General features: G+C 40.5%; 1 protein-coding gene across 5 annotated transcripts in view; it reads right to left on the bottom strand.

Moving 5' to 3' along the window:
• Window positions 1-25633, bottom strand: part of MIPEP (mitochondrial intermediate peptidase) — a 186301-nt gene that overhangs the window by 22784 nt on the left and 137884 nt on the right. For 3 of the 5 annotated variants that reach the window (XM_070520407.1, XM_070520408.1, XM_014843223.3), the window contains 2 exons: window positions 4980-5101; window positions 1828-1901 (listed from right to left, as the gene is read on the bottom strand). The exons of 1 other annotated variant lie outside the window; for it this stretch is intronic. In XM_070520407.1, the coding sequence (XP_070376508.1) occupies window positions 1828-1901; window positions 4980-5101 (196 nt within the window). The remainder of the gene's footprint in view (window positions 1-1827; window positions 1902-4979; window positions 5102-25633) is intronic. One more of the 5 variants, XM_044777434.2, reaches the window with a different exon arrangement.

Below are 25633 nucleotides of genomic sequence, written 5' to 3' on the forward strand. Positions count from 1 at the left end.
GAGGTTTGCCACAACGTTCTTGGAAGCAAAGTAGAAAAATACACCAGCTGAAAGACAAACAGTGAAAAGGATTTAATTGTTTTCTTTTGATGGAACGATACGCAAGCTAATATTTACGTGCAAATAGCATGGAGACCCTGTCTCAAAAAGCATAAGCTAAGCACAGCTACTGGGAGAATATACCTAACAGAAAATCTACACGAGAAAGCAACCTTGGGGCATCTCTTCCATTCTCAACTCACAGTAGGCTGTATACACAGCACCATAAACTTTGAGCTAAAAAGTACATAATTTAAACTAGTAGTTGCTTACTATTATGAGCCAATTAATTTCACTTTTACCTGAGTCTATAACAGGCCCTTAACTGGGTGTCCTGTTCCACAAACATGTGAAACAGCACAGACTACAGAAGAGCTTGGTCTCTGCTGCCAGAAGTCACAGGTTCCAATCCTGGCTCTTCTACTCACTGCCTCATGACATGGGCAGGCACCTGACCTGTTTCATCATCTGTAAAATGGGAATAACAATAATTCCTACCTCATAGGGTTGCTAGAAGATTAAATTAGTCAATGCATGAAAACCATTTAAAAGAGTTCCTGGATGTAGCAGAGTTCAATAAGGGCCAAGAAGGGTCAACTGGGAAGCTGGGGCAGCATCAGCACACCTTCCTCATCTCAGGAGGACAACTCTGGGGCATGCTCCTCTGATGGGAGACCCAAGTGCCACTGGCAAAGGACAGCCGGGCTGGGCTACATAAAGTGCAGGATCTCCGGGCTGGCTGATTTGTTTTACAAGCTTGCTGTGGCATTGGGCCTGGATAAACACACCCTTCTGGAAAGGCTGATGGAAGGAATCTCCACGGGAGCAGGATTTTTGCATACGTTGTCTTTCAATGCTTCACCTTCACACTTACAATAGTGCCTGGCGACAAGTAAAGCTGAACAAATGAAGAGCTGAAGGAAAGATCTGGAGCTCTGCTAGAAAGGGCAATAGGTATTTGATGGAACAGATCTAAACAAGGAAACAGTTACAGCAGACCCATTACTATCAGGACCGACTACTACAAGGGGAACAATGTTTCTCTAATACCAGAAGTTATTTCCTAAACGCAGTCTTGATCAGACAGTCAGAGGGATCACCTGCAAGTATGAATGCTGATACACTGAGAAAGTCCAGTAATATCCACATCTTCCTTAAATATCTGTGAGCACATTTTATGGAAAGTCATGATGGTCAGTTCCATTTACAATTACATTTTCAGTGAAAATAATTAAATTTAAAAATTACCTCCAAAATTACATAGGAAAACAAGCATTGTGATACCTCAAAGAAAAGATTTAATTAGGTTCTAATTTTTCAACAGGTAAAAAATCCAACTTGATGCCTTGGAATTCTAGCAAATGTATGGCTAAGCTTTCAGAGAAAGAAATTAAGGAATAAGAAATAAATGAGTTCTTTAGGCTAAAGAAATACATTGTGACCTATTAAAATCTAAAGGCAAACCCTCTGAGAATTTATGACAAATTTAACGATTTCCTATTAGAGTGTTAGTAACATTTTGAAATGTTATCCTGGCATTCTAAATAAATCACAGTAACTAAAGTTTAATTTGCTATTTGGGACAATGAAATAGATGCTCAGAACAAAGTACACAGCTGAAGCATCAGTGCTTTCAAACAAAAAACGTGTGTGGAGAAAACATGAAACAGCTTTCATTATAGATGGTGCAAAAACATAACTCAAAGTGCCGATACTAGGACATATAACCCATAAAACCCTAAAAAAACAACGGATCACAGGAGAGTTCGCACTCGTTGCTTTGTTTACCTTGAACCATGAGCATGGGCTCCTTGCCCCCGCCGTGCGCCAGCATCTCCCTGCGGTAGCGCTCTCCTGCCGCCCTGGGGGGACAGGAGACTCTGTTACAGGCACCTGTGCACACAGCTGGCTTGGGCCCCATCACACTTGTCTCAGTGTGAAGCCACACTGATGTCACATTCAGAAAAGCTGCCACCACGAGACAACTGGCCCTTTTCTTGCTTCTAAAAATCTAATTCTGATTTTTACTTATTCTAACAAGTAGAACCAGGTGTGATACATTTACTATAAAAGGATAACTATATTTTTAGCTTTATGTTTTGTAGCAAGCAAACTCTCTTCATAGAAAGGATTATTTAATGTATTACAGAATAAGTAAAAAATTATATTCTATTCTCCATCATCTTTAGGATTATTTTAAAAGTGTGATTTGAAATCATTTATGGCATTCTTTACTTTCCAAAAAGAATCTGGGACGGCACCCAACAGAGAGAGAAAAATAGCACTCTGAAATAAGAGGGAAGGCAAAAAAGCTGGCAGTAGAGGGTTAATTAGACCAGGAGACCCTGACTAAGGACAACAGCTAATGGAAGAGACAACTGACTCTTGCATGAACTGGTGGGGAGGACAAAGGGGGAAGAGCTCATTCTCACTGTGTGACGCTGTCAGCTGGATTCTATAAGGAACACTGTCTACAATACGTGAAGGCAGATCGTGAAGACTTCTGTTGTTGTTGTTGCTGTTGTTGAGGAAGATCTGCCCAGAACTAACATCTGTGCCAATCTTCCTCCACTTTGCATGTGGGTCACTGCCCACATGGTGACATCAAACAGGAATCTTGGTTACATCCTGAAGGAGCACTATGGCAAAGTGTGGCAGGAAGCAGGAAACGTGGACAGAAAGCTGGGCCTTCTGGGAGATGAGGTGGCTGGGAGGCCCCACCTGACCTCTGGTCTGGGGGCTCAGTAAGCCCTCCCCGCCCGGCACGGAGCGCCCTCCCCTAAGTAAACTCCTGCTCGCAGGCCTCCAGCTGCTGGCCTGCCTCCGCTCCACGCTGCCTGGCGTCCTGATGAAGGGGGCTTCCAGCCCAGGGATTCTTCAGATCTCAGATCAAGAAGGATCTTTTGACAGAGGTTAGGAATTTCCTAGTCCAATGAGTATTTTTACTAGCTTACTTTTACATGTCTATAAAAATACGGCAACTACATGTCTAGGCAAGAATGCATACAAAACAAGATATAAATACTTGGAAATACATGTATTTAATAGTATGTGGTTTTCTAGTAAAGCATAGCTCCTTTAAACAAGATAATATTTTGCCTATTTTACAGAAATCTCCAGTAAAGAATTGTAATCCCCAAAATTGATTTACTGTGGTCAATTCTGGCTTTAGATCCTTTGAAAATAATAAAATCTGAAAAGCAGACCAAATGTCTGCAGTGTGCAAAGGGCAGAAGAGAAAATAACATGTGGGTGCCAGGCTGTAAAACATTTAAAAACTCTATGACATCACATTCGAGTTCAAAAGATTCTGGAACTGAATGTGACTATTAACTGCTGAGAAAATCCAAACCCATGTCAAGTTCTAGGGAAAGCTGAGGGGTGTGGAGGAGGCAGGAGGGAGCAGGGACTAGAATTCGAGACCTAGATGATAATCTTGGTCCAGTTTCTACCTGTGCAGCCCTAACAAATGCGCTGTCCTCTCTGAGCCTCACCACTGTGCCAAGGCTGCTGGGAAAGGAAAATGACACGCCATCTGGACACCCTAGGGCGCTCCAGAGTCTAAGCTGCCACTAATCACAAACCCTGAGAGCAGTGAAGATAACAGTCACCAGCCACGGCTGCCTGAGAGGGATGTGGACATGTATTTATTTGTGTGAAGAGGAGAAAAAATGTTTTAAACAACTATTAGACCAGATCCTCATTAGCGGTTTTCTTTCAAAGGAAGCTCCTTCTCAGGATCCACGAAACCGGACCTGACTTCCCCGTGAGTCCCACTTTCAGAGGAGCCCGTGAGGAGCCTCACAAGGAGGCTCAGGCAGGGAGCAGCAGGAGCTCTCCCGTCCCCCGCCCAACAGGGCCTTCAAGATCCCGGGGAAAGGGGGCTGCCTGTCCCAGCCCCCAGCTCCTCCACGTCCTGCCTCCGCTGTCAGGCAGAGTGGGCATCACGTGTCCCTACAGGAAGCCACCTACCAGGACTTCCCCATGGAATCAGTCCAGGCTCACCACAGGCACCGGCTAATCTGACGGCATCCGCTCTGGGAGGGGCCAGGGGGTCCCCGCACACGCACATTTGTGTAGTTTCTACTGAGAAAACTGCAATTGTGCTGTCTGAACCACTGACCATCCTGATGGGAGACATGGCAAGCGAGGCTGCTCAGGAGGGCCCTGGAAGGCAGGCCGGGTGGGCGATGCAGGGCGGGGCTCTGCAGCTACCCACTCCCTCAGTGGCCGCCAGTGCCCCCATGAAGGGGAGCTGTGGACAGAACGGTCGGCAGAGCCCTTCTTCAGACTGCCACCGTCTCCCATGGGGAGGACCTCCCCAGGGAAGAAACCATCCTAAAGTCTGGCAGAGGGGGAACTTTCCAGAACAAACTGGATGCAACTGTCAATAAAGTTTCCAGTGGTACTGCTCCCAAATGAAAAATAGTAACAAGTCCTTTGTTGGGCAATAAAGAAGAAATAAGGTGTTCACGTGAGTGAAACTTCAGATGTTTGTGCTAAAAATAAGGACGCTTGTGAAAGTGACAGGAAGCACTGCGAGCAGCAGGGTACCAACAATAGGGGAGGCTGGGAAACGAAGAAAACCCGCAGGAGAGGCATGGAGACAAAGCAGTCGAGGCCCATTTCGTGCAAAGTGAAGAGCCCTCATGCAAGGGTCCCTGCGGGCAGACAGATGGCACACACCCTGGCCGGGGCGTGGGAGCGGGCGCTGTGGAAAGGAAGCCCAGGGCCCGACCTCTGTGAGCGGGAGGAGGCTCAGCCGGAGGCCCGGGGTGGTTTGGGCCGTGCCGAGAACGCCTCCTGGGGCCTGAGCTTCCCCAGGCTCAGGCTGTGCCCCGAGCTGCCGAGGTGCTCGGAGTCTGACTTTGGATCCAAGGGTGGGGGATTACTGAAGTTGAAGAAGGGGACATTTTATGAAGTCCCACCCCTCTTATTACCTGTTAAAAGGATCCTGTAGAAAACATTCCTTCCAAACCATGGAAGCTACTGCCCTGGACATCAGGTAGGAGTAGTATTTGGCACCGTAGCCCACGAGGTGGCTGAACCGCAGCTGCCAGGCCTGCCAGGAGAGAAACACAGCACAGGAAACAACTAAGTCTCCATGTTTTCAGATATTTATGAGAACACAATGGAAGCACGCCAGGAAATCTGCAAGTGTTTTAGTTTAAATTTCACTCTAGGGAGCCACATCACTCATTAATATTAATATTCTTTCATGTTTCATACAGTTATGGGCTGAAGTGTCCCCTCAAAATTTATATTGAGTCTTAACTCCCCAGTACCTCAAAATGTAACTATTTGGAGATAGGGCCTTTAAAAGGTGATTCTGTTAAAATGAGGCCATTAGGGTGGGCCTTAATCCAAGAGGATTGGCATCCTTATAAGAAGAGGGACAGACAGCAGGGATGGGCCTGCACAGAGGAAAGACAGCAAGAAGCCGGCCACCTGTGAGCCACGGAGAGAGGCCTCTCCTGAGACCAGACCCAACACCTCACTGTTCTGTGCAAGTCCAGCACTGCCGGGGTTCATTTCCGTGGTAGCAGTGTGGAGAGGGCCACCCAGACGTGGCGGCAAGTGTGACCATGATGCACCAGGGCTGGACGTTCACCTCTATTCTAGCCTGCCGGGAACACCTGGCCATTGCCGCAGGAGAGGGCATTTTGGGTGGCACTGAGTGTGTCCTTTCTTTTTGAAGACCAAGGTGTAGGTATTATAAGAAAGGCCACGTGAGTGTTCATGGAAGAACACTCTTCCACTAAAAAGTTCTTTTGCTATGAATTCTCCATACTAAAAGCTGAAAACGTCTCCATTCCTTCCAGCTGGAAGGAGGAGGGTTATTCAAGTGCAAACGCACAAGCTGACCACAGTGCACTCACGGCAAGATGGCTACAGCGAAAGCTCGGACTGCCAAAACCATCTGCAAGACATATTCATGACTTTAAAGCTTTTACGCTTCTGAGACAAATCTGACCTGCAATAACTACTGTCTTCTAATGTATGCTTTATCTGACATGAAAATTTTTTGAAAAAAATTAAAGCCTAAGTTTTTAAACTAAGATAATCATTATCTAATAAATCTTTTAACTCCCTGGAAAATAACATATAATTCTCATCACAAATCTATAAACTAGATAAGCAAATTCTACCTAACTGACTAAGAAACAAATATTAAAAAAATAAACGGTTCCTTGATCACAGTGGTGTGGCAAATTTCAGAACACACTCTAAGTCCTGTATCCAGCACACAGTGACTTTAACGATGACGTCACAGTGCCAGTTACTCCCTGGGTGTGGTCATGCTTTAAGACAAACACTTTGCCTGGACTGGGCAAAGGAGCTGCTATAAAGGAAGGCATGCTGCAGCACTCACACTAATTTAGAACACGGACATCTCAGGAATATGATATGAATAATTATCCTCAATATCCACGCTCCCCTTTTTTCAAAAAGGATACGACTGGAAGTAAAGTGGGCGCCTTGTGAGTTGTGTCCTTTCCTCCTTGTGGTGGGCCACATCAGGCTATCTGTGAAGGGGAGACCCCAGCGATGGGGGAGCCACAAGCCAGGAGCGCGGTCTGTGACTCCACATGGCCGCCACCAGTGCTGTGCGGGTGTGCTTGCACAGCTGTTAGTTTGGGTCTGTTCCAGTAACAAGCCCTGGATCCTTCCTAATTCACCCCAGGCACAGGGGCTGCCACCGGGCAGCACCATAAAGACAGGAAGCACTGTAGTGCTGAGGCCCTAGGAGCTCAACTGTGGCCCCCTCCTGCCAGCAAGTACCCTCAGGGGACCGTGTGGGGCATGGGGAGGTAGAGACAGGCTTTCTACCCTGTTTATATTCAAGTGGTATTTAAACTGAAGGCAAATAGCCAAGGATCATCAAAGGGTCAAATTCCCTTACAACAAACTTTGAGTAAATTTTTAGTCAAAGGGGTGGGTCTTTTGGAGTGCATTTATAACACACACATAGTTCTGTATACTCCAGCATATTAAAAGAAGGGATCTATGTCAGTTTTTGTATGATGCTGGAATCTTAATGGACCACTGGTAATCTCTCTCATATAAAGGCACTGGGACGTGATGGTATATTTTGTAATGGAATACGGCCTGCTGCTTTGATTTGATTCTGTACTCCTACTGGCTCTCACGCTATCGATGATGTAAACCTCTCTTGGGGTGGAAGCCCCAAGACTGGCAGCACACAGCTAAGGGGCTCTGTCTGTGAAACTTTTTCTTCTTGGTATTCTGCCAAAACTAGTTTGGCAGCCTTTGCAGTACAGAGCAGAGCTTAATTTTGTTTAGATTCGAGCTGAATACAGTTTTATTTTGTCTTGAAAGCAGGCCTACTTCAATAGTGACAGTTGATTTGAGCTAAGAAATTTTAAGTTCCTTAGTTTCATCAACTTGTAACTGAGTTCTCACATAAACAGAGTAACAAAAATAAGACCTTTCAGAAGTGTAGAAAGAGACATCAGGATCTGTGCACTGCAGCTTCCCGAAGTGCCACAGCATCCGCCTTTCACCAACACCCTGAGCTGGGTACAGACATTCTGGCACAAGGCACACTTCCCTGTGTCTTGTTCTTTAATCACAGGTTTGAGTCCAGCACTACACCCTTTCCATACCTCAAGACATGCTAAATAAATTATACCCACCTGACACCTTTCATCAGTGGTTTATAAGTTTATGGCAGGCTAAGACCTACAATTCCACTGCTGCTTGACCACAAAGAGCCGAATTCCTGCTAATTCAATCTAATATTAAGTACTCGTTACCATTTCACTTATTCATCACGAAAAAGAAAAGACAGCATTTCATCTGAAGCTCTGGAATTATGCTATCCTCTTCCTTTTAAACTGAAGTTTTCCTCTACCTCAGGCACATCTGTCAGATGGACAAAAGTTTCCGCCCTTCCTTCAAAGTGTACTGTGTGGACCTGATCTTAAAAACAGAGGACTCAATTGCCTTTGCAGTTTCTCTTTTATTCTGACTAGAGGTGTAGATCTTCCAAGTCTAACACTATCCACAGGCATGGCTATTAAAAACTTTTCTTGGGGTTGGCCCCGTGGGCAAGTGGTTAAAGTTCTATGTGCTCCATGTCGGCGGCCCAGGTTCACAGGTTCAGATCCTGGGTGTGGACCTACTCCACTCATCAGCCATGCTGTGGAGGTGACCCACATACAAAATGGAGGAAGACTGGCACGGATGTTAGCTCAGGGCTAATCTACTTCAAGCAAAAATAGAGGAAGATTGGCAACAGATGTTAGCTGAGGGTGACTCTTCCTCACCAAAAAACCCACAAGAACAAAAACAAAACTTTTCTTGAGTTAGATCATCTCAATGGTCCCATATGAAGTACAAAAACATGTAGCAGACAAAGCAGCCTGGTAGGAGCTCCTGGATACTGTGACTTGCTTTAGAGCTCAGCAAAGGGAACCCTTTGAGGATTCGTATTTGCTGTAGCCCTTTCCTAACCACAGGATTTTCCTCCAGCCAAATCAGAGCCAGGGCCAGAAATGGAAAGGTAGCAGAGTAGCTGGTTATTTAAGTGAAAAGAGCTGACAACAGTAACTCCATTTTGTACCCTGGACTCCATCTTGTTAAAAACACGAAACTATGCTGACCTTGCTGACCTGAGAAAAGGGAGTTATTTGCTCAGAAAGGACTTTCTGAAGGGCTATGCAAAAATATACTTTTTCTAGTAATAACAAGATGTCCTTGAGTAAGCCAATGAGCTGAACATAAAGTGACCCTCCCTAGCAAATAACTGAGGTGGTTGTTCTGGGCTCTCCTTTTTGCTCATAAAAACTCCTGACTTTTACTCCTCAGGGGGACACTTTTCTGGCTGCTGTGGAACCTGTGTTCCCCGAACTACAATTCTAAGACCCCAAAGAAATGCTCTCCTTTTGTTTTTTCTAAGTTGACACTTACTATCTATTTTCTGTTTCCAACCTAGAAGAGAGACTAGTGCAGAGTAAGCACTTATTAACTGTGTGTTAAATGTTGAATGACTGACCTAATCATTTCTCTTAATTATATTATCGAATAGCACATCATTTCGTCATTTCTAGTTGTATGTGTATAAATGCATTTAACTACAATTTACTTTAAAATAACCTTATTACTGGAACATTAGAAACTGCATGAGAACAGAAATGACACCCAGTGCTTCCTTAGTTTGTGTCATACTGAACTGAAATTTCCTTAAGAGCAAGGATTGCAATGCTGTGTCCATATCTAGACTCAGCACGACACCTGGAGCACAACAGAAATTCAACAGTTATCTGTTGGATGGATGGATGGATGGACGGATGGACAGACACTATAGGATTCTTTCACAGTGATGTTCAATGTTACTGACAGATTGGACTTTGACTGAGATGAGGAGGCCAGGAATAATATCTGAATCACAAACAAGAGGATATTAGAAAGCTAAAAACAAATTTTGCATCTCAGGCTATTAATAATACTTTTTTTAAAAAGAATTATTTGACTATATTATTTGATAGATGATTAAGACTTCTGAGGCTAATTTTGGCACCAGATCTCCAGGTAGTGCTCCCTACTGTGTGATTCAGTCTCCTCCAAGCTTCATAGACTCTAAATGGGCTGGCAATACTATACAAGCTCATAAAGGCCTATTGTTCAAAGTGTACCCATTGTAATCAGAATAACTAAAGGACAGCAAGATAGAAAGCAGCAAACGCCTGAGCTAGTCTTTGTGGACAGACTATTTTGACTTCTCACATTCTCCATGTACAATATTGTTGGTTTGTGGAACACCTATGATGATCCCAAATCACTGGCATCCAAAATTGCTTAACTATTTCACCCCAATGGAGAGCAGAAGGAGATATTCTCCTAACTGCCTTCTCATGTTCATATTCTCTCTCTCTTAATGTGTGTTTGTATATATTTTCCATGAATGAATATAAACTAGTATTTCTAATTTGATAAAATTCCCTATTGACATTTTACAAAAATCAAAAGGAAAAATTAAAAAATATCTTGAGACCAATGGAAATGAAAACACAACATACTAAAACTTACGGGATGTAGCAAAAGCAATTCTAAGAGGGGTGTTTATAGCAATAAATGCCTACATTAAGAAAAAAGAAAGATTTCAAATAAACAACCTAATTTAACACTTCAAAACATTAGAAAAAGAAGAACAAACTAAGCCCAAAGTTAGCAGAAGGAAGGAAATAGCAAAGATCAGAGCAGAAATAAATGAAATAGAGACTAAAAAAGAAACAAACAATAGAAAAGATCAATGAAACTAAGCTGTTTTTTTCCAAAGATAAACAAAACAGACAAACCTTTAGTTACACTCACTAAGAAAAAGAGAGAGAGGGGGGAATCAAATTAACAAATTAGAAATGAAAAAGGATACAACAGACACCACAGAAATTCAAAGGATTGTAGGAGACTACTATGAAAATTATTTGCCAACAAATTCAACAACCTAGAGGAAATGGATCAATGCCTACCAACATACAATCTATCAAGACAATCATGAAGAAACAGAAAATATGAACAGACCAGTTACTAGGAAGGAGATTGAATCAGGAATCAAAAACCTCTGAACAAACAGAAGTCCAGGCTTCACTGGTGAATTCTATCAAACGTTTAAAGAAGAATTAACACCAACCCTTCTCTAACTCTTCCAGAAAACAGAAGAGAAGCAAACACTTCCAAACTCATTTTATGGGGCCAGCATTACCCTGATACCAAAACCAGAGAAGGATACTACAAGAAAAGAAAATTACAGACCAATATGCCTGATGAACATAGATGCAAAAATCCTCAACAAAATATTAGCAAACTGAAGTCAACAATACATTAAAAGGATCATACATCATACTCAAATGAGATTTATTCCAGGGATACAAGGATGATTCAACATCCACATATCAATCAATGTCATACACCATATTAATAAAATGAAGGAGAAAAATCATATGATCATCTCAATAGATGCAGATAAAGCATCTGACAAAATTCAACATCCTTTCATGATAAAAACTGTTAACAAACTTGGTATAGAGGGAATGTACTCCAACAGAATAAAGGCCATATATGACAAGCCCACAGCTAACATCACACTCAGTGGTGAAAAACATAGTACTGAAAGTCCTGGCCAGAGCAATTAGGCAAGGGAAAAAAAGGCATATAAATCAGAAAGGATTTATAAAACTGTCTCTATTTGCAGATGACCTGATACTATACACAGAAAACCCTAAAGACTCCACCAAAAAAACTGTTAGAACTAAGCAACAAATTCAGTAAAGTTGCAGGATACAAAATCAAAATACAGAAATCAGTTGTGTTTCCATATACTAATAATGAACTATCAGAGAAATTAGGAAAACAATCCCATTTACAATGGCATTAGAAAGAATAAAATACCTAAGAATAAATTTAACTAAGAAGGTGAAAGATCTGTATACTGAAAACTATAAGACGGTGATGAAAGAAATTGAAGAAGATACAAATAAGTAGAAAGATATTCCACGCCCATGGATTGGAAGCATTAATATTGTTAAAATGTCCATACTACCTAAAGCATTCTACAGATTCAATGCAATCAATCCTTATCAAAATTTCAATGGCACTTCTTAGAGAAATAGAAAAAACAATCCCAAAATTTGTATGGAAATACAAAAGACCCTGAATAGCCAAAGCAATCTTGAGAAACAATAACAAAGCTGGAGGTATCATGCTCCCTGATTTCAAACTATATTACAAAGATATAATAATCAAAACAGTATGGAATTGGCATAAATAGACAAATAGATCAATGCAACAGACTAGAAAGCCCAGAAATAAACCCACACATATATGGTCAATTAATTTATGACAAAGAACATACAACAGGGAAAGGATAGTCTCTTCAATTAATGGTGTTGGGAAAACTGGACAGCCACATGCAAAAGAATGAAACTGAACCTCCATCTTAGACCACACACAAAAATTAACTAAAAATGGATTAAAGAGTTGAACATAAGACCTGAAACCATAAAAGTCTTAGAAGAAAACATAGGGAAAGAGCTCCTTAATATTGACTTTTGCCAATGATTTTCAAATTTGACATCAAAAGCAAAGGCAAATAAACACGTGGGACTACATCAAACTAAAAAGCTTCTGCACAGCAAAGGAAACCATCAACAAAATGAAAAAGCAACCTACTGAATGGGAGAAAATATTTACAAATCATGTACCTGACAAGGAGTTATTATCCAAAATATATAAAAATTCAATTCAATAAACACAATTCAATAAACAAAAATCCGATTAAAACTGGGCAGAGGATGTGAACAGACATATTTCCAAATGAGACATACAAACTTCCAACAGGCTACATGAAAAGATACTCAACATCACTAATCACCAGGCAACTGCAAATCAAAACCACAGTGAGATATCATCTTACACTTGTTAGAATGGCTACCATCAAAAAGACTAGAGATAAAAAATGTTGGCGAGGATGTGGAAAAAAGGGGACCCTTGTACACTGTTGGTGGGAATATAACTTGGTACTGTCATTATGAAAAACAGTATGGAGATTCCTCAAAAAATGAAAAATAGAACTACCGTATGATCCAGCAATCCCACTTGAGGGTATTTATCTGAAGGAAACAGAAACATTCTTTCGAAAAGATACCTGCACCTCCTACTGCAGCATTACTCACAATGGCTAAGACATGGAAACAACCTAAGTGTCCATCAACGGATACACGGATAAAGGAAATGTCAGATGTACATACAATGGAATATTATTTGGCCATAAAAAATAAGGAAACCTTGTCATTTTCGACAACATGGATGAACCCAGAGGGCATTATGCTAAGTGAAATAAGCCAGACAGAGAAAGACAAATACTGTATGATCTCACTTATATGTGGAATCTAAAAGAAAAAGAAGTCGAACTCATAGAAACAGAGGGTGGAAAAGTGGTTGCCAGGGGCTGGAGGGTGGGGAAAAAGGGAGTGGTTGGTAAAAGTGTACAAACCTTCAGTTAGAAGATGAATAAGGTCTGAGGATCTAGTGTGTAACCATTGTGACTATAGTTGATAACACTGTATTGCAATAATTGAAATTTGCTAAGAGTGTAGAACTTAAATGGTCTCCCCAAAAAAAGGGTAAATAAGAGAGGTGATGGAGGTGTTAATTAATTCAATTAACTCCTTCAATCAAGGAGGTGGGTGTCTGCATACAATAAGAAAAAAACCAGGAAAGTGAACATGGAAAAAACATGACTGTCCTTTGTAGACAGAATTTGCTGCTCATGCATAAGAAGTAATGCAGGGCAGACAGTAACTTCTCAGTGGGGAAAACGAACCCAAGAGCAAGGGCATGACCCATGGACTCCACAGAGACGTGTGAGGGAGGCAAATGGGTGGAGAAGGGCTATCATCCGGCTGTGTGGGCAGAGGCTTCCTCAACTCTTACTTCATTCCTCCAGGGGCCTAGCTTATATATTTATAATCAACATCTCCAACTTATCTTGGAGCAGGCAGACAGGATCCCTGTCCTGTAAGACAAAGGTGCAGTACGAACAGGGGAAGGACAAATGGAACCATGTCAGATAGGGCTTATCAACTTCGTGCATCAAACAGGCCAGAGAACCCTGGAATTTCTTCTTGGAACCCCTACCTGTTAGACGTCATCTCCTATCACTCTCTCCTCCTCACTCTCCTCTTCTGCTGGTCAGAAAACACAATAGGTAAGCTCCTGCTCCTGCTCCTGCAAGTCCTGTCCTTGCTTTTCTCTCTGCCTCAGATACTCTATATGGCTCACTCCCCCACCTTCTGTTCAAAGTATACTTTACCAGCAAGGTCTTCTCTGACAATGAAAAAGGGCACTACCTCACTCAGTGCTGATGGTGGGCACAGTCGAGAGACTGACAGTAGGGTCCTCTCACCTTCAGTTTTACTGCTGCCCCCTTGCTCCCCAACAGCTGGGCCCCCCGGCACTCCGCCTCCATCCTCATGGCAGTAGGGGCCTGCTCAGCACCTGGCTCCCCCTCACCCATCCCCATGACGGAAGGCTGGCTGGTGAGCTCCCACTCCATGCCTTCTTACTCGGTCAGGGCCTGATTCTCCTGCCTGCGCCTTAGCCTCACCTTGCTGCCCTCTGGGGATGGATCTCCTTCATGTTGGACTAGAGTCCTTGGCTCAGGGCCACTTTGCCCCATCATAGTGACTGCCCCTACCCCTCTCCCCATTAATCTAATTGGTCAACACCTGGGATGATCATAGTGGAATGGCCGAGGGGAATGATTTAGGGAGATGGGGGATGAAAATACACTTAAATATTTTCAATTTACTATCCCAGTAACAAATGAGTTTTCATCATGCCCTCAAAGTCTTTAAAGAGAAAACTGGGGAGGCTGTTCTTCCTTCTCTGAACTCCTAGAGCCCTTGACATCTCACCAGCAGCAAGGGCCTGCACTGCTATTGCAGATGCACACGTTCCTTTCCTCCTCAGTGAGGGGCAAGAAACACAATAGTTAAACATATGGGCTCAAAATTCAGCCATCTTTCCAAAGTTCATTGACCACCCACAGCATGCTGGACACTGCTAGAGAGAGCACTCATGGATGCGGCCCTCATGGCCACACAGTCTACTGAGGAGACAGACACTGAATAAAGGGTCACCTGGACAAGACTGCCACATGTGCATCCAGGCTCCACACTGACCAGCTGTACAACCATCACCAGATCCCATGACCTCTGTAAAGCCTCATCTTGAGCATGTGACCATGATAACGCCCACCTCACAGGACTGTGACTACGATGACACCCACCTCACAGGACTGTAACCACAATGACGCCCACCTCACAGGACTGTGACATGGGTTAAACAAGAGAAAGCAAGGAAAAAGTTCACACTGTGCTAGCCGTCAGCGAAGGCTGTTTGTCAGCTGCTAACATAACCCTTTGAAAGCAGAACACCGTGCACCCCTTTCTATCTTGTGCCCAGCACACTGTCCTCCATAAATATTCACAGAAACATGATAAAAAGAGTAGAAAAATTTAGAACCAAATTACTGTAATTAATACACAATTGACATCTGTAAGTCTGAATTCTCTTTCTATAATTAGCTAGTTTCATTAATCACTAAAATTATACAGAAGTCAACAAATAGGTAAAGGATAACTAATTTACTGACTACACACACACCTCTAAATTTCTGACATGATAAAACAAAATTAAGGGGCGGGTCCCATGGCGTAGTGGTTAAGTTCACGTGCTCCGCTTCACTGGCCCAGGGTTTCACCACTTTGGATCCTGGGTGTGGACATGGCACCGCTCATCAAGCCATGCTGAGGCGGCGTCCCACACAGCAGAGCCAGAAGGATCTACAACTAGAATATACAACTATATACTGGGGGGCTTTGGGGAGAAGAAGGAGAAGAAGAAAAAAAGGATTGGCAACAGATGTTAGCTCAGGTGCCAATCTTTAAAAAAATTTTAGGGGGCTGGCCGGTGGTGTGGCGGTTAAGCGTGCGCGTTCCACTTTGGTGGCCGAGGGTTCACCGGTTCAGAACCCAGGTGAGGACATGGCATCGCTTGGCAAGCCATGCTGTGGTAGGCGTCCCACATACAAAGTAGAGGAAGATGGGCATGGATGTTAGCTCAGGGCCAGTCTTCCTCAGCAAGAAGAGGAGGATTGGCAGCAGATATTAGCTCAGGGCTAGTCTTCCTCAAAAAAAAAAATTTTAAAAAAAGTTAAAATTGTTACTAACTTTCATTAATTTCTCACAGGATGAGATCAAAGTATATAGGTAATTCTGAAACATGCATGATTCAGGGGGGTTATTCTCTAACAGTCCTATTCTCCCATCCCTGGAATTTGTGAAATCTGGTGTCTGCACAGTGACATCTTTACTGAACTGGCTCTTACCCATTAACCCTTATCTAATAACTCTAAATGATATTCACTTTGCTTCCCTTGGTTTAAATAACTGCTCTTTTCCAAACATTTTCTAATTCGCATGGTGAAAGATTCCTCCAGATCATACTAAAAAGTACATCCTATTAACTTTCATTTATGTTGCTTAAGATGTACAAAAGTTAGACATAGCAATTAGGAAATAATGTCTCACTAAGGGTTATGCTCCTGGTAAGATGAAACAGAGTTAAGAAAGATGGTAAAAGACACTTTCACCTCCAGGAACACATAATAACCACGTTCCCCACCCCCTATGTAATACGTGAAGGCATTCCAGAAGTTTATTAAGTAACAGCATATGCTGAAGTGTAGCCCAGGGCTTGCGATACTATGTCATCTGTAGGTCATGTTACTACCTGTATTTTGTACAGAGTAACTGACAGAAATGAAATACGTGACTGATTCACTGAAATTACTAGAGTTGCCTGCTTTCTATCAACATGTCATCAAATCCTCCCTGAGCATCTCGTCTGAAGAATTTCCAAAATTCCTGATGCAACAGCTTTTAGCAATTTCTTACAAAAAAGAAACTGCTATAGATACGGTTGAAACATACGGAAAACCTGGGTAATGCCAAAGAGTACTCATTACTGCAATTCAAAAAAAGTGTTAGATCAAAATAATCAACACCATTAGTTAAAATTTGTAGTCACTATAAAAAAAGCAGCACCTAAGTATTATAACTCTTCATATAACAGTAGTATCATCTAGTATTATTTTACAAAGTTATAGTAATAGGAGCTATATGTTGGCTTTCTTCTCATATCTCCTAAATTTGAAAGTTCAAGGTGTGATCTTCACAAGGGTCAGCGGTGAGTGATGGCTTAAGGCTGAAATGAACTGATGCCTTACAGTTCCTTCTAAATGGACAGGTTACTAAGTTAAATCTCATTCCACATAACAATAGCCAGAACACCCCTTTGAGGTAGGCTGATCTGGAACTTGCATGGCAATTCAGTCTCCTCCTTCTTGGGAAGGAGCGGAGCCCGTCAACTGCGACCCCTCACAGCCCTGCTTCAAGGCATTACGTCAGCATTCACTCTTTCTAAAAAACTCAGATAAAATTCAAGTATCATAAAATCCACGCTTTTAAAGTGTACAATTCAATTATTATTAGTATATTCACAAAGTCGTGCAACCGTCATCACTATCTAATTCCAGAACATTTTCATCACCCCGAAAAGAAACCCCTTACTCGTTAGCAGTCGCTCTGCCTTTCCTCCTTCCCCCAGTCGCTGACAACCACTAAGCTACTTTGTCTCTATAGATTTGTCTATTCTGGACATTTCATATAAATGGAATCATACATAGGTGGCCTTTTGTGTTTGGCTTCTTTCATTTAGCATGATGTTTTCAAGAGTCATGTTGTAGCATAGGTACTTCATTCCTTTTTATGGCTAAATAACATTCCATTGTATGGATAACATTTGTTTATCCATTCTTCCAAATGTTGACTAAAAGATATTTGAGTTGTTTCCACTTTTTGGCTATTATGAATAATGCTACTGCTGCTATTAACATTCATGTACAAATTTTTGGGTGGACAAATGTTTTCAGTTCTGTTGAGTATATAGCTAGAAGTAGAATTGCTGGGTCATAGAGTGACTGTGTAACTTTTCAAGGAACTGCCAAACTATTTTCCAAAGCTGCTGCATCATTTTACACTCCCATCAGAAGTGTAAGAAGCTTCCAATTTCTCTACGTCTTTGCTAACACTTATTATTGTCTGTTTTTATTATATACATAGCAGTGGGAGTAAAGTAGTATATATCTCATTGTGCTTTTAATTTGCATTTCCCTAAGGACTAATGATGTTGAACATCTTTTCCTGTGCTAATTGGTCAACTGTGTATCTTCTTCAGAGAAATGTCTATTGAAATCCTTTGCTCATTTTTAATTTCGGTTTTTTTTTTATTATTATTGGGTTGTAGGAGTTCTTTATGTATTCTGAAAATTAAACCCTCATTAGATATCTAGTCTCCCATTCTGTGAGCTGTCATTTCACTTTCCTGATAGTGTCCTTTGAATACAAATTTTAAAATTTCAATAAGTCCAAATTACCTTTTGTTTCTTCAGTTGCATATGCTTTAGGCATCAAATCTAAGAAACCACAGCTTCCTCCAAGGTGCAAATATTTACGCCTATGTTTCCGCCGAAGAATTTTCTAGCTTTAGCTCTCAAATTTAGGTCTTTGATCCGTTTTGAGTTAATTTTTGTATATGATGTTAGGCAGGAGTCCAACTTCACTCATTTGCCTGTGGATGTCCAGATGTCCCAGCACCACTCTTTTTGAAAACAAATTTTTCCCCATTGAGTTGTGTTGGCACCCTTGTGAAAAATCAGTTGACCATAAATATATGGGTTTATGTCTGGGATCTCAATTGTATTCCACTGAGCCATATGTATCCTTATTTTAGTACTACACAGTCTTTTCTCCCCCGGCTTTATTGAGATATAATTGACATATAATATAGTGTAAGTTTAAGGTGTACAATGTGTTGATTTGATACACATATATTGCAAAATGATTACCACTCTGGTGTTAGCTAACACCTCCATCACGTCACATGATTGCATTAGCAACTTTCAAGTATATAATACAGTGTTATTAATTGTAATTACCATGCTGTGAAATAGATGCCCAGAACTTATTCATCTTACAACTGGAAGATGACCAACTCTTTGACTAAGGTCTCCCCATTTCTCCCACACCCCTTGCCTCAGATAACCACTATTCTACTCTCTGTTTCTATGAGTCAGGCTTTTTTGGATTCCACATATAACTGATATATTTAGTATTTGTCCTTTTCTGCCTGACTTATTTCCCTTAGCACAATGGCCTCAAGGTTCATTCAAATTGTCACAAATGGCAGGATTTCATTCTCTCTCGTGGTTGAATAATATTCCATTACATATACTACATTTTCTTTATCCATTCATCCATTGACAGACACTTAGGTTGTTTCCACATCTTGCTTATGGTGGATAATAATGCAATGAACATGGGAGTACAGATATCTATTCAAGATCCTGTTTTCATTTCCTTTGGATATATACTCAGAAGCCAGATTGCTAGATCATATGGTAGTTCTATTTTTAACTTTTTGAGGAACTCCATACTGTTTTCCATAGTGGCTGCACCAAGTTACATTCCCTCCAACACTGCACAAGGGTTCCCTTTTCTCCACGTCCTTAGCAACACTTGTTTTCTCTTGTGTTTTGGATGACAGCCATTCTAACAGGCGTGAGGTGATCTCTTTGTGGTTTTAATTTCCATTTACCTGACAACTAGCGATGTCAAGCACCTTTTAATGTACTTGTTGGTCATTTATATGTGTCCTTTGGGAAAACGTATATTCAAATCTTCTGTCCATATTTTAATTGGATTGTCTGGTTTTTTTGCTATTGAGTTGTATGGGTTCTTTATGTATTTTGGATACTAATCCATTATCAGATATATGATTTGCCAACATTTTCTCCCATTTTGTAGGTTGCCTTTTCATTTTGTTGACTGTCTCTTTTGCTGTGCAGAAGCTTTTTAGTTTGATATAGTCTCACTTATTAATTTTTGCTTTTGGTGTCAAATCCAAAAAATCACTGCCAACACTAATGTCAAGGAGCTTTTCCTTTTGTTTTCTTCTAGGAGTTTTATGGTTTTAGCTCCTACATTTAAGTCTTTAATCCAATTCAAGTCAATTTCTGCGAATGTTGTAAGATAGGGGTCCAAACTGGTTATCCACTTTTCCCAGCATCACTTATTGAAGAGGCTATCCTTTCTCCATTGAATATTCTTGGCCCCCTTGGCAAATATTAGTTGACCACACATGCAGAGGTTTATCTCTGGGCTCACATTGGTCTATGTGTCTATTTTTATGCCAGCACCATGTTTTTTTAATCACTATAGCTTTGTAGTATAGTTTGAAATCAGAAAGTGTGATGCCTCCAGCTTTGTTCTTCTTTCTCAGGATTGCTTTGGCTATTTAGAGCCATTGGAATTTTAATAGGAATTGCACTGAATCTATACACAGCTTTGGGTAGTATGGACATTTTAACAATATTAGTTCTTTCAATCTATGAACATGGGATGTCTTTCCATTTGTTTGTGTTGTCTTCAATTTCTTTCATCAAGGTCTTATAGTTTTTAGTGTACAGATCTTTTACCTCCTTGGTTAAATTCATGCCTAGGTATTTTATTTTATTTGATGCAATTGTAAATGGGATTGTTTTCTTAATTTCTCTTTCTGATAGGTCATTATTATTGTATAGAAATGCAAATAATTTTTGCATATTGATTTTGTATCCCACAACTTAACTGAATTTGTTGATTAGTTCTAACAGTTTTTTGTAGTCTTTAGGGTTTTCTATATATAATATCATGTCATCTGTAAGTAGGGACAGTTTTACTTCTTTCTTTCCAATTTGGATGCCTTTTATTACTTTTTCTTGCCTAATTGCTCTGGCTAGGACTTCTAGTACTATGTTGAATAAAAGTGATGAGAGCACTCATTCTTGTCTTATTCCTGACCTCAGAGGAAATGCTTTGAGTTTTTCACTGGTGAGTATGATGTTAGCTGTGGGCTTGCCACATATGGCTTTTATTATGTTGCTGCTAGAGGGGCTAGCTGCAGGTCAGCACAGTGCTGCAGGCCAGTGACAGAAGACAGGGCCTGATCTGGGCCCACAAGCAGCTTTCGGGGCCCTGGCTATTGGCGTGTTCTGCAATGCTGGCTGTGGGTTTTTCCTAGATGCTCTTTATCAGGTTGAGGATCAGCAACGACTCTTGATTCTTTATCCTCGGTTACTGTCAATCAATCCTCAAGTCCTGACCATTTTATCTCAATATATTTCTTCTATTTTTTTCCTTATCTGCATGCCTATCCACAATGCTCAGATTTAGACCCTCACCATCTCTTGCTTGGACTATAAGACCTTTAGGGCAGGATCTATGTGCATATATATTTTCTGTGACCAAAAAAGTTGCAATCATTAACCAAAATCAAGATGCTATGGAACAGAAAGAAGCAGCAGCAGTTACTGGCAGTAAAAATATACTTGTGGAAATCAAAAACCAAAACTAAAACCAACCAAAGCAAAAACAGTAGGAAGAGTAGGAAGAAAAAAATACAAAAGTAATCTCCCAGAATATAACATAAAGCAAAAGCACAGTAGGAATACCTGAAGGAAAGAACGGAGAAATGGGATGGAGGGACTTCAGCTCTGCAGCAGGACGGACTCGATATTCTGAACAACGCTGTGAAGGAAACAACTAAAACTCTAGATAAAATATGTTTTAAAAAAGACTTTGTGAATGCATTGCTGAGATCAGAGAGAATAAAATATTATCAAAATGATCAAGTAGATAATTGTTACAAATCAAAATTGATGTTTTTAAGTATATGGTCAAATTCACTATACTTTTATATTTGTTTTCATCTATCACTTGGATAGAGTCTTTCCTGTCTGCCTCCAGCGTCTGTACCCTCCCAATCATCCCCCATATTGAAACCCTATCTTTCCCCTACAGCTTGTATCTGCTGAAGTCAGTACTCTGCTCACAAACTTCAAACCTCGAAGGTCTCCCCATTCCCTCTAGGATCATGTATAAGCCTCTGCATAGACATAAAGGACTCTTCACTATTGATCCTCATCTCATTTTCAACCGTGGACAACAGCTCCTCCTCCCGTACCAAGCTCCCTATCGTCAAGCAACCCTAGACTAACGTACTCTCTGAGCACCTCCTATCACACTTGACTTGTCCCTCTTTCCCTTCTCCTGACACTGGCTCAAGCTGGGGTAGAATCTGAATGAGAAATGACTAAGTCCAGATAAAGTGTCATTTCTGACTCCACAAGGCAAAATTAAACATGTCTCGATCTACTAGAGAATTCTCACAGTGCTGCATTCTGTCATTTTCACACTGTCTTATACATGGACATACCCATCTTTCCTAAAAGACAATGCCTGTCAAGTGAATTAACATCCATGAGGAGAAATGGGGGTGCTGGGATTAAATAAGAGTTGTATTTTTATTTCTAAATTATCTAGTTGTAAAACATCTCTGTCTGAAAACGGTTCTATTGTTGACTTGGGAAAGAAAGGTAGAACAAGCAAAATAATGGGACAAGGAAAGTTAACACGGTGTTTTCAAACTGTCGGGCCATGATCTACTAGCGGAGTATGAAATCAATACAGTAGGCTTTGACTAGTATTTAAAAATAAAAAAACAAAATGGAAAATATTGGAGCACATGGTGCATAGGGTGACTTTTAGTCTGTGGTACTTCTGTTTCAGTTTTAAACACACACACACCCCCCTAAACATACATAAACATATTTGTATAACAGATCGTAATATAATGCATTTCTTACCGTGAGTTTGGTCAAAATGCTTGAAAGTCAATGAGTTAACAGTTCAAGGACACAGATGAGAAAATCAGTGCTACTATAAGTAGAAAGAAAAGCCAAGGATATAACAGCAAATAAAAAAGCTTACGATGGATGATCTCATAGCATGTACTGGATTTTACCCGACAGAGAAGTAGATTACAAAGAAAGAAACAGCCTCTGTAGCTCTCTACATTTAGCACTTTAAAATATTTGTGTTTTTCTAACATTGTAATAATTAGAATGCAGGTTCTCTAATCACGCGCCAGTCTCTACTGATTCAGCTCCTACTGGTTCCGTCTTCACAATGCTCGTGAAATCTGGTTATCATCTAATAGAACAAAAGGAGTTGTGGGTTGTAAGATTAAACTCATGAACCAGTTTTAGCTAAAACCATTCTGAGATATACCACCTTGGAAGATAAAAGACAGCAAATTTCAGAAGTAATCACAATGAGCAAATACAGGAATGTAACAGTAATTCAGATTACTGAGTTAGTAGTATTGTACCAATGTTCATTTCCTGGATTTGACAACGTACCACGGTTCTGTAGGATATTATCGCTGGGGAAGCTGGGTGAAGGGCATATGAGAACTGTTTCGTAACTTATGAATAAACTATTTCAAAATAAGAGGTTATCAAAAATAATTAGGATTAAAGTGTTTTTTGGATTCCTAGTATCAGTGCCCTAGGCTAATCTGAGATTACTCCACCACAGTGAGCGTGCTTGTTACTCACTCGCTCTGGAGACAAACCAGCTTAGAGCTGAGCTCTCTTACTTCAAATAAGCCAGCGCAGCAGCATTTGGTATTACTCTGCCTTCTTTCAACACCACGCTTTTCTAAACTAAGCTGTGGCCGCATAGTATTCTCCAAAATCTTTTTGTGTATTTCTTTATTCACTTTAATTTAAATTCAATAGAGGACTGGTTCAACATTTTAGAGGATATACTAAGTTTTAAGAGGGAAAACGAGTTAGAAAAAGTGGTTATGAAATAAATGTAAACCATCATTTGATTTATAGACCTCCACTGCTTTCATTTAAAGGACTTAGCACTGTGAAAGGGTTGTTTAGACTGTACTTTGGCTTAAGTGGAAAGAAGTTATTGCTGAAATTGTATAAATCATTTCAAATATTGTTTGCTTTTAGCTTTTAAGTGTCTGAGTTTTTCTAAATGTTCTGAGAAAGTTTGGTTCACTTTTCACTCTCCATAAATCAGCAAGTGTTTCAAAGCTTCCCTGAGACAGAGAAAAATATACACATGTGAAAAGAATGATTGCATCATCACTAAGGATCTGAAGATAATGTATATTAGAGAAAGCAACTAACCGGGTGCTCACTTTTATAATTATTAAATATATACATTACAAATCGAGATGTGTAAAAGACACCAAGATAAACTACTCTCATATATTAATAACCACATGTGGTCACAGAAAGCAGCTAGAGGGGCACAAATCTGTCATAGCGGTACTCAAGCAAGTAGCCAAGCGCATTATTATGGGGAGCTCTGGCGGCCTGGCAAATGGCTGTCCCTCAGGAGCAGGGGTCAGCCTCAAAGTCACTGACTAAAGAATGCTGAACACAGAGATTCCCATCCATTTTAATGTATTAGTTTGCTTTTCCTCCTCTCACCCATCCTACATGCAACTGATGAAATTATCATCCCCACACACATCTTTATCATTTAACCCCCCCTTTTCAATAACCATTTATTATACTGACAATACTATTACTACTATTGAATATTTGTTTTGTGTTTACTATGTGTCAGGCATTGGGCTGAGTGCTTTTGACATATATTATTTCATTCAATCCTTACAATAACCATATGGGTTCAATACCACCATCTTACAGAGGAAGATCTGATACTCAAGACTCAGTCCAGGTCATCTGATGCTCGAGCTCTGCACTCTACATTACTCCTACGTTATCTATCACGTACAGTCGACCTCCCCCTCCTCAGAGGAGCCTATTTTGCTCTTGTTGCTACTCCCCTACACAGAACTTCAGCTTCATACAACCTGTTTCCACACATAACTTTCTCTTGTCTTTGTAATTTGAATATGTGACTCTTTATGCCGGAATGTTCTCTTCTCTCAAACACATACACCAGCCCTCTTTCAGAGATCAAACCAGAAACAGTCCATTAATACCATAATCAAAACAAGGATGCTCAACTTCTCTATTGTTAGTTAGCATTATTTTGGAATTTCAAGCCACTGAACCAGTCAAGGACATGTGGAAACGTATAAATATTAGAAAAGGGCAGCAAAAAATATTATTTACATATGTTGCGAGATATAGGATATATATATATATAGGTTAAATATACATATAGAGATAGACAGATACATCTGGAAAATCCCTAAAATCTAGTAACTAAGTATCAAAAACAGTAAGTGTTCATTGAAAATGCCAGCCACAAAATCAATAAACCAAAATAAATAAGTCTATGTACCAATAATAATCAGCTAGAAAACGGGTAGAGGAAGGAATATATACCCATTCACAACAGCAAAAAAACAAGAAATCATAAAACAGGAACACATTTAACAAGATACATGAGGAACTTGCAAGAGGAACGTTATAAATATATGATAGTGTGATAGGAATAGGTAGATAAAGGGAATAGCAGAGGAAAGGCCTCTGTGTTAAAAGCACAACCAACCATCTCACACACACACAAAACCCTCCACAAATGATGATCCAGCCTGGGCAAGAACCCCTGAAATGGAAAGCTTAGAAATAAATCTTTCTATAGATGAAAACCTAGCATCTCACAAAGGAAGCCTTTTCAAATCAGTAGGCAAAACCAGCTTATTCAAAAACAAAGGAGAAAAAAGGGTGGTTCCAAATCTCATACCTTATGTCACCGTGAATTTAAATAATCTAAGATTAAAGAGTGAAAAATAAAACTGTAAGAGTGCTAGAAGAAAATATGGGCAAAATTTAAATACTCTTAGGCTAGGAAATTCTTTTTAAGCATGATAGTAAACTTGAAAAAAAGATTTAACTTTTAGTTAAATCTATCAGATTTAAACCACCACCATTAAGCAAACTAACAAAAATAAAACCTTCTGAATGTTAAAAAATCATAAAAGAAGTTGAAAAATAACAAAATGGGGGAAATACTTATAACAAAAAGGATAAAAAGGTTAACATCCCTATAAAAATCAGTAACAAAAGATGAACATAAACATGGGAAAATGAGAAAAACAGGCAATTCATCTCCTATTCTCCATACAG

This window comes from Equus asinus, chromosome 11 (assembly GCF_041296235.1).
Source record: "Equus asinus isolate D_3611 breed Donkey chromosome 11, EquAss-T2T_v2, whole genome shotgun sequence".
Lineage (NCBI taxonomy): Eukaryota > Metazoa > Chordata > Mammalia > Perissodactyla > Equidae > Equus > Equus asinus.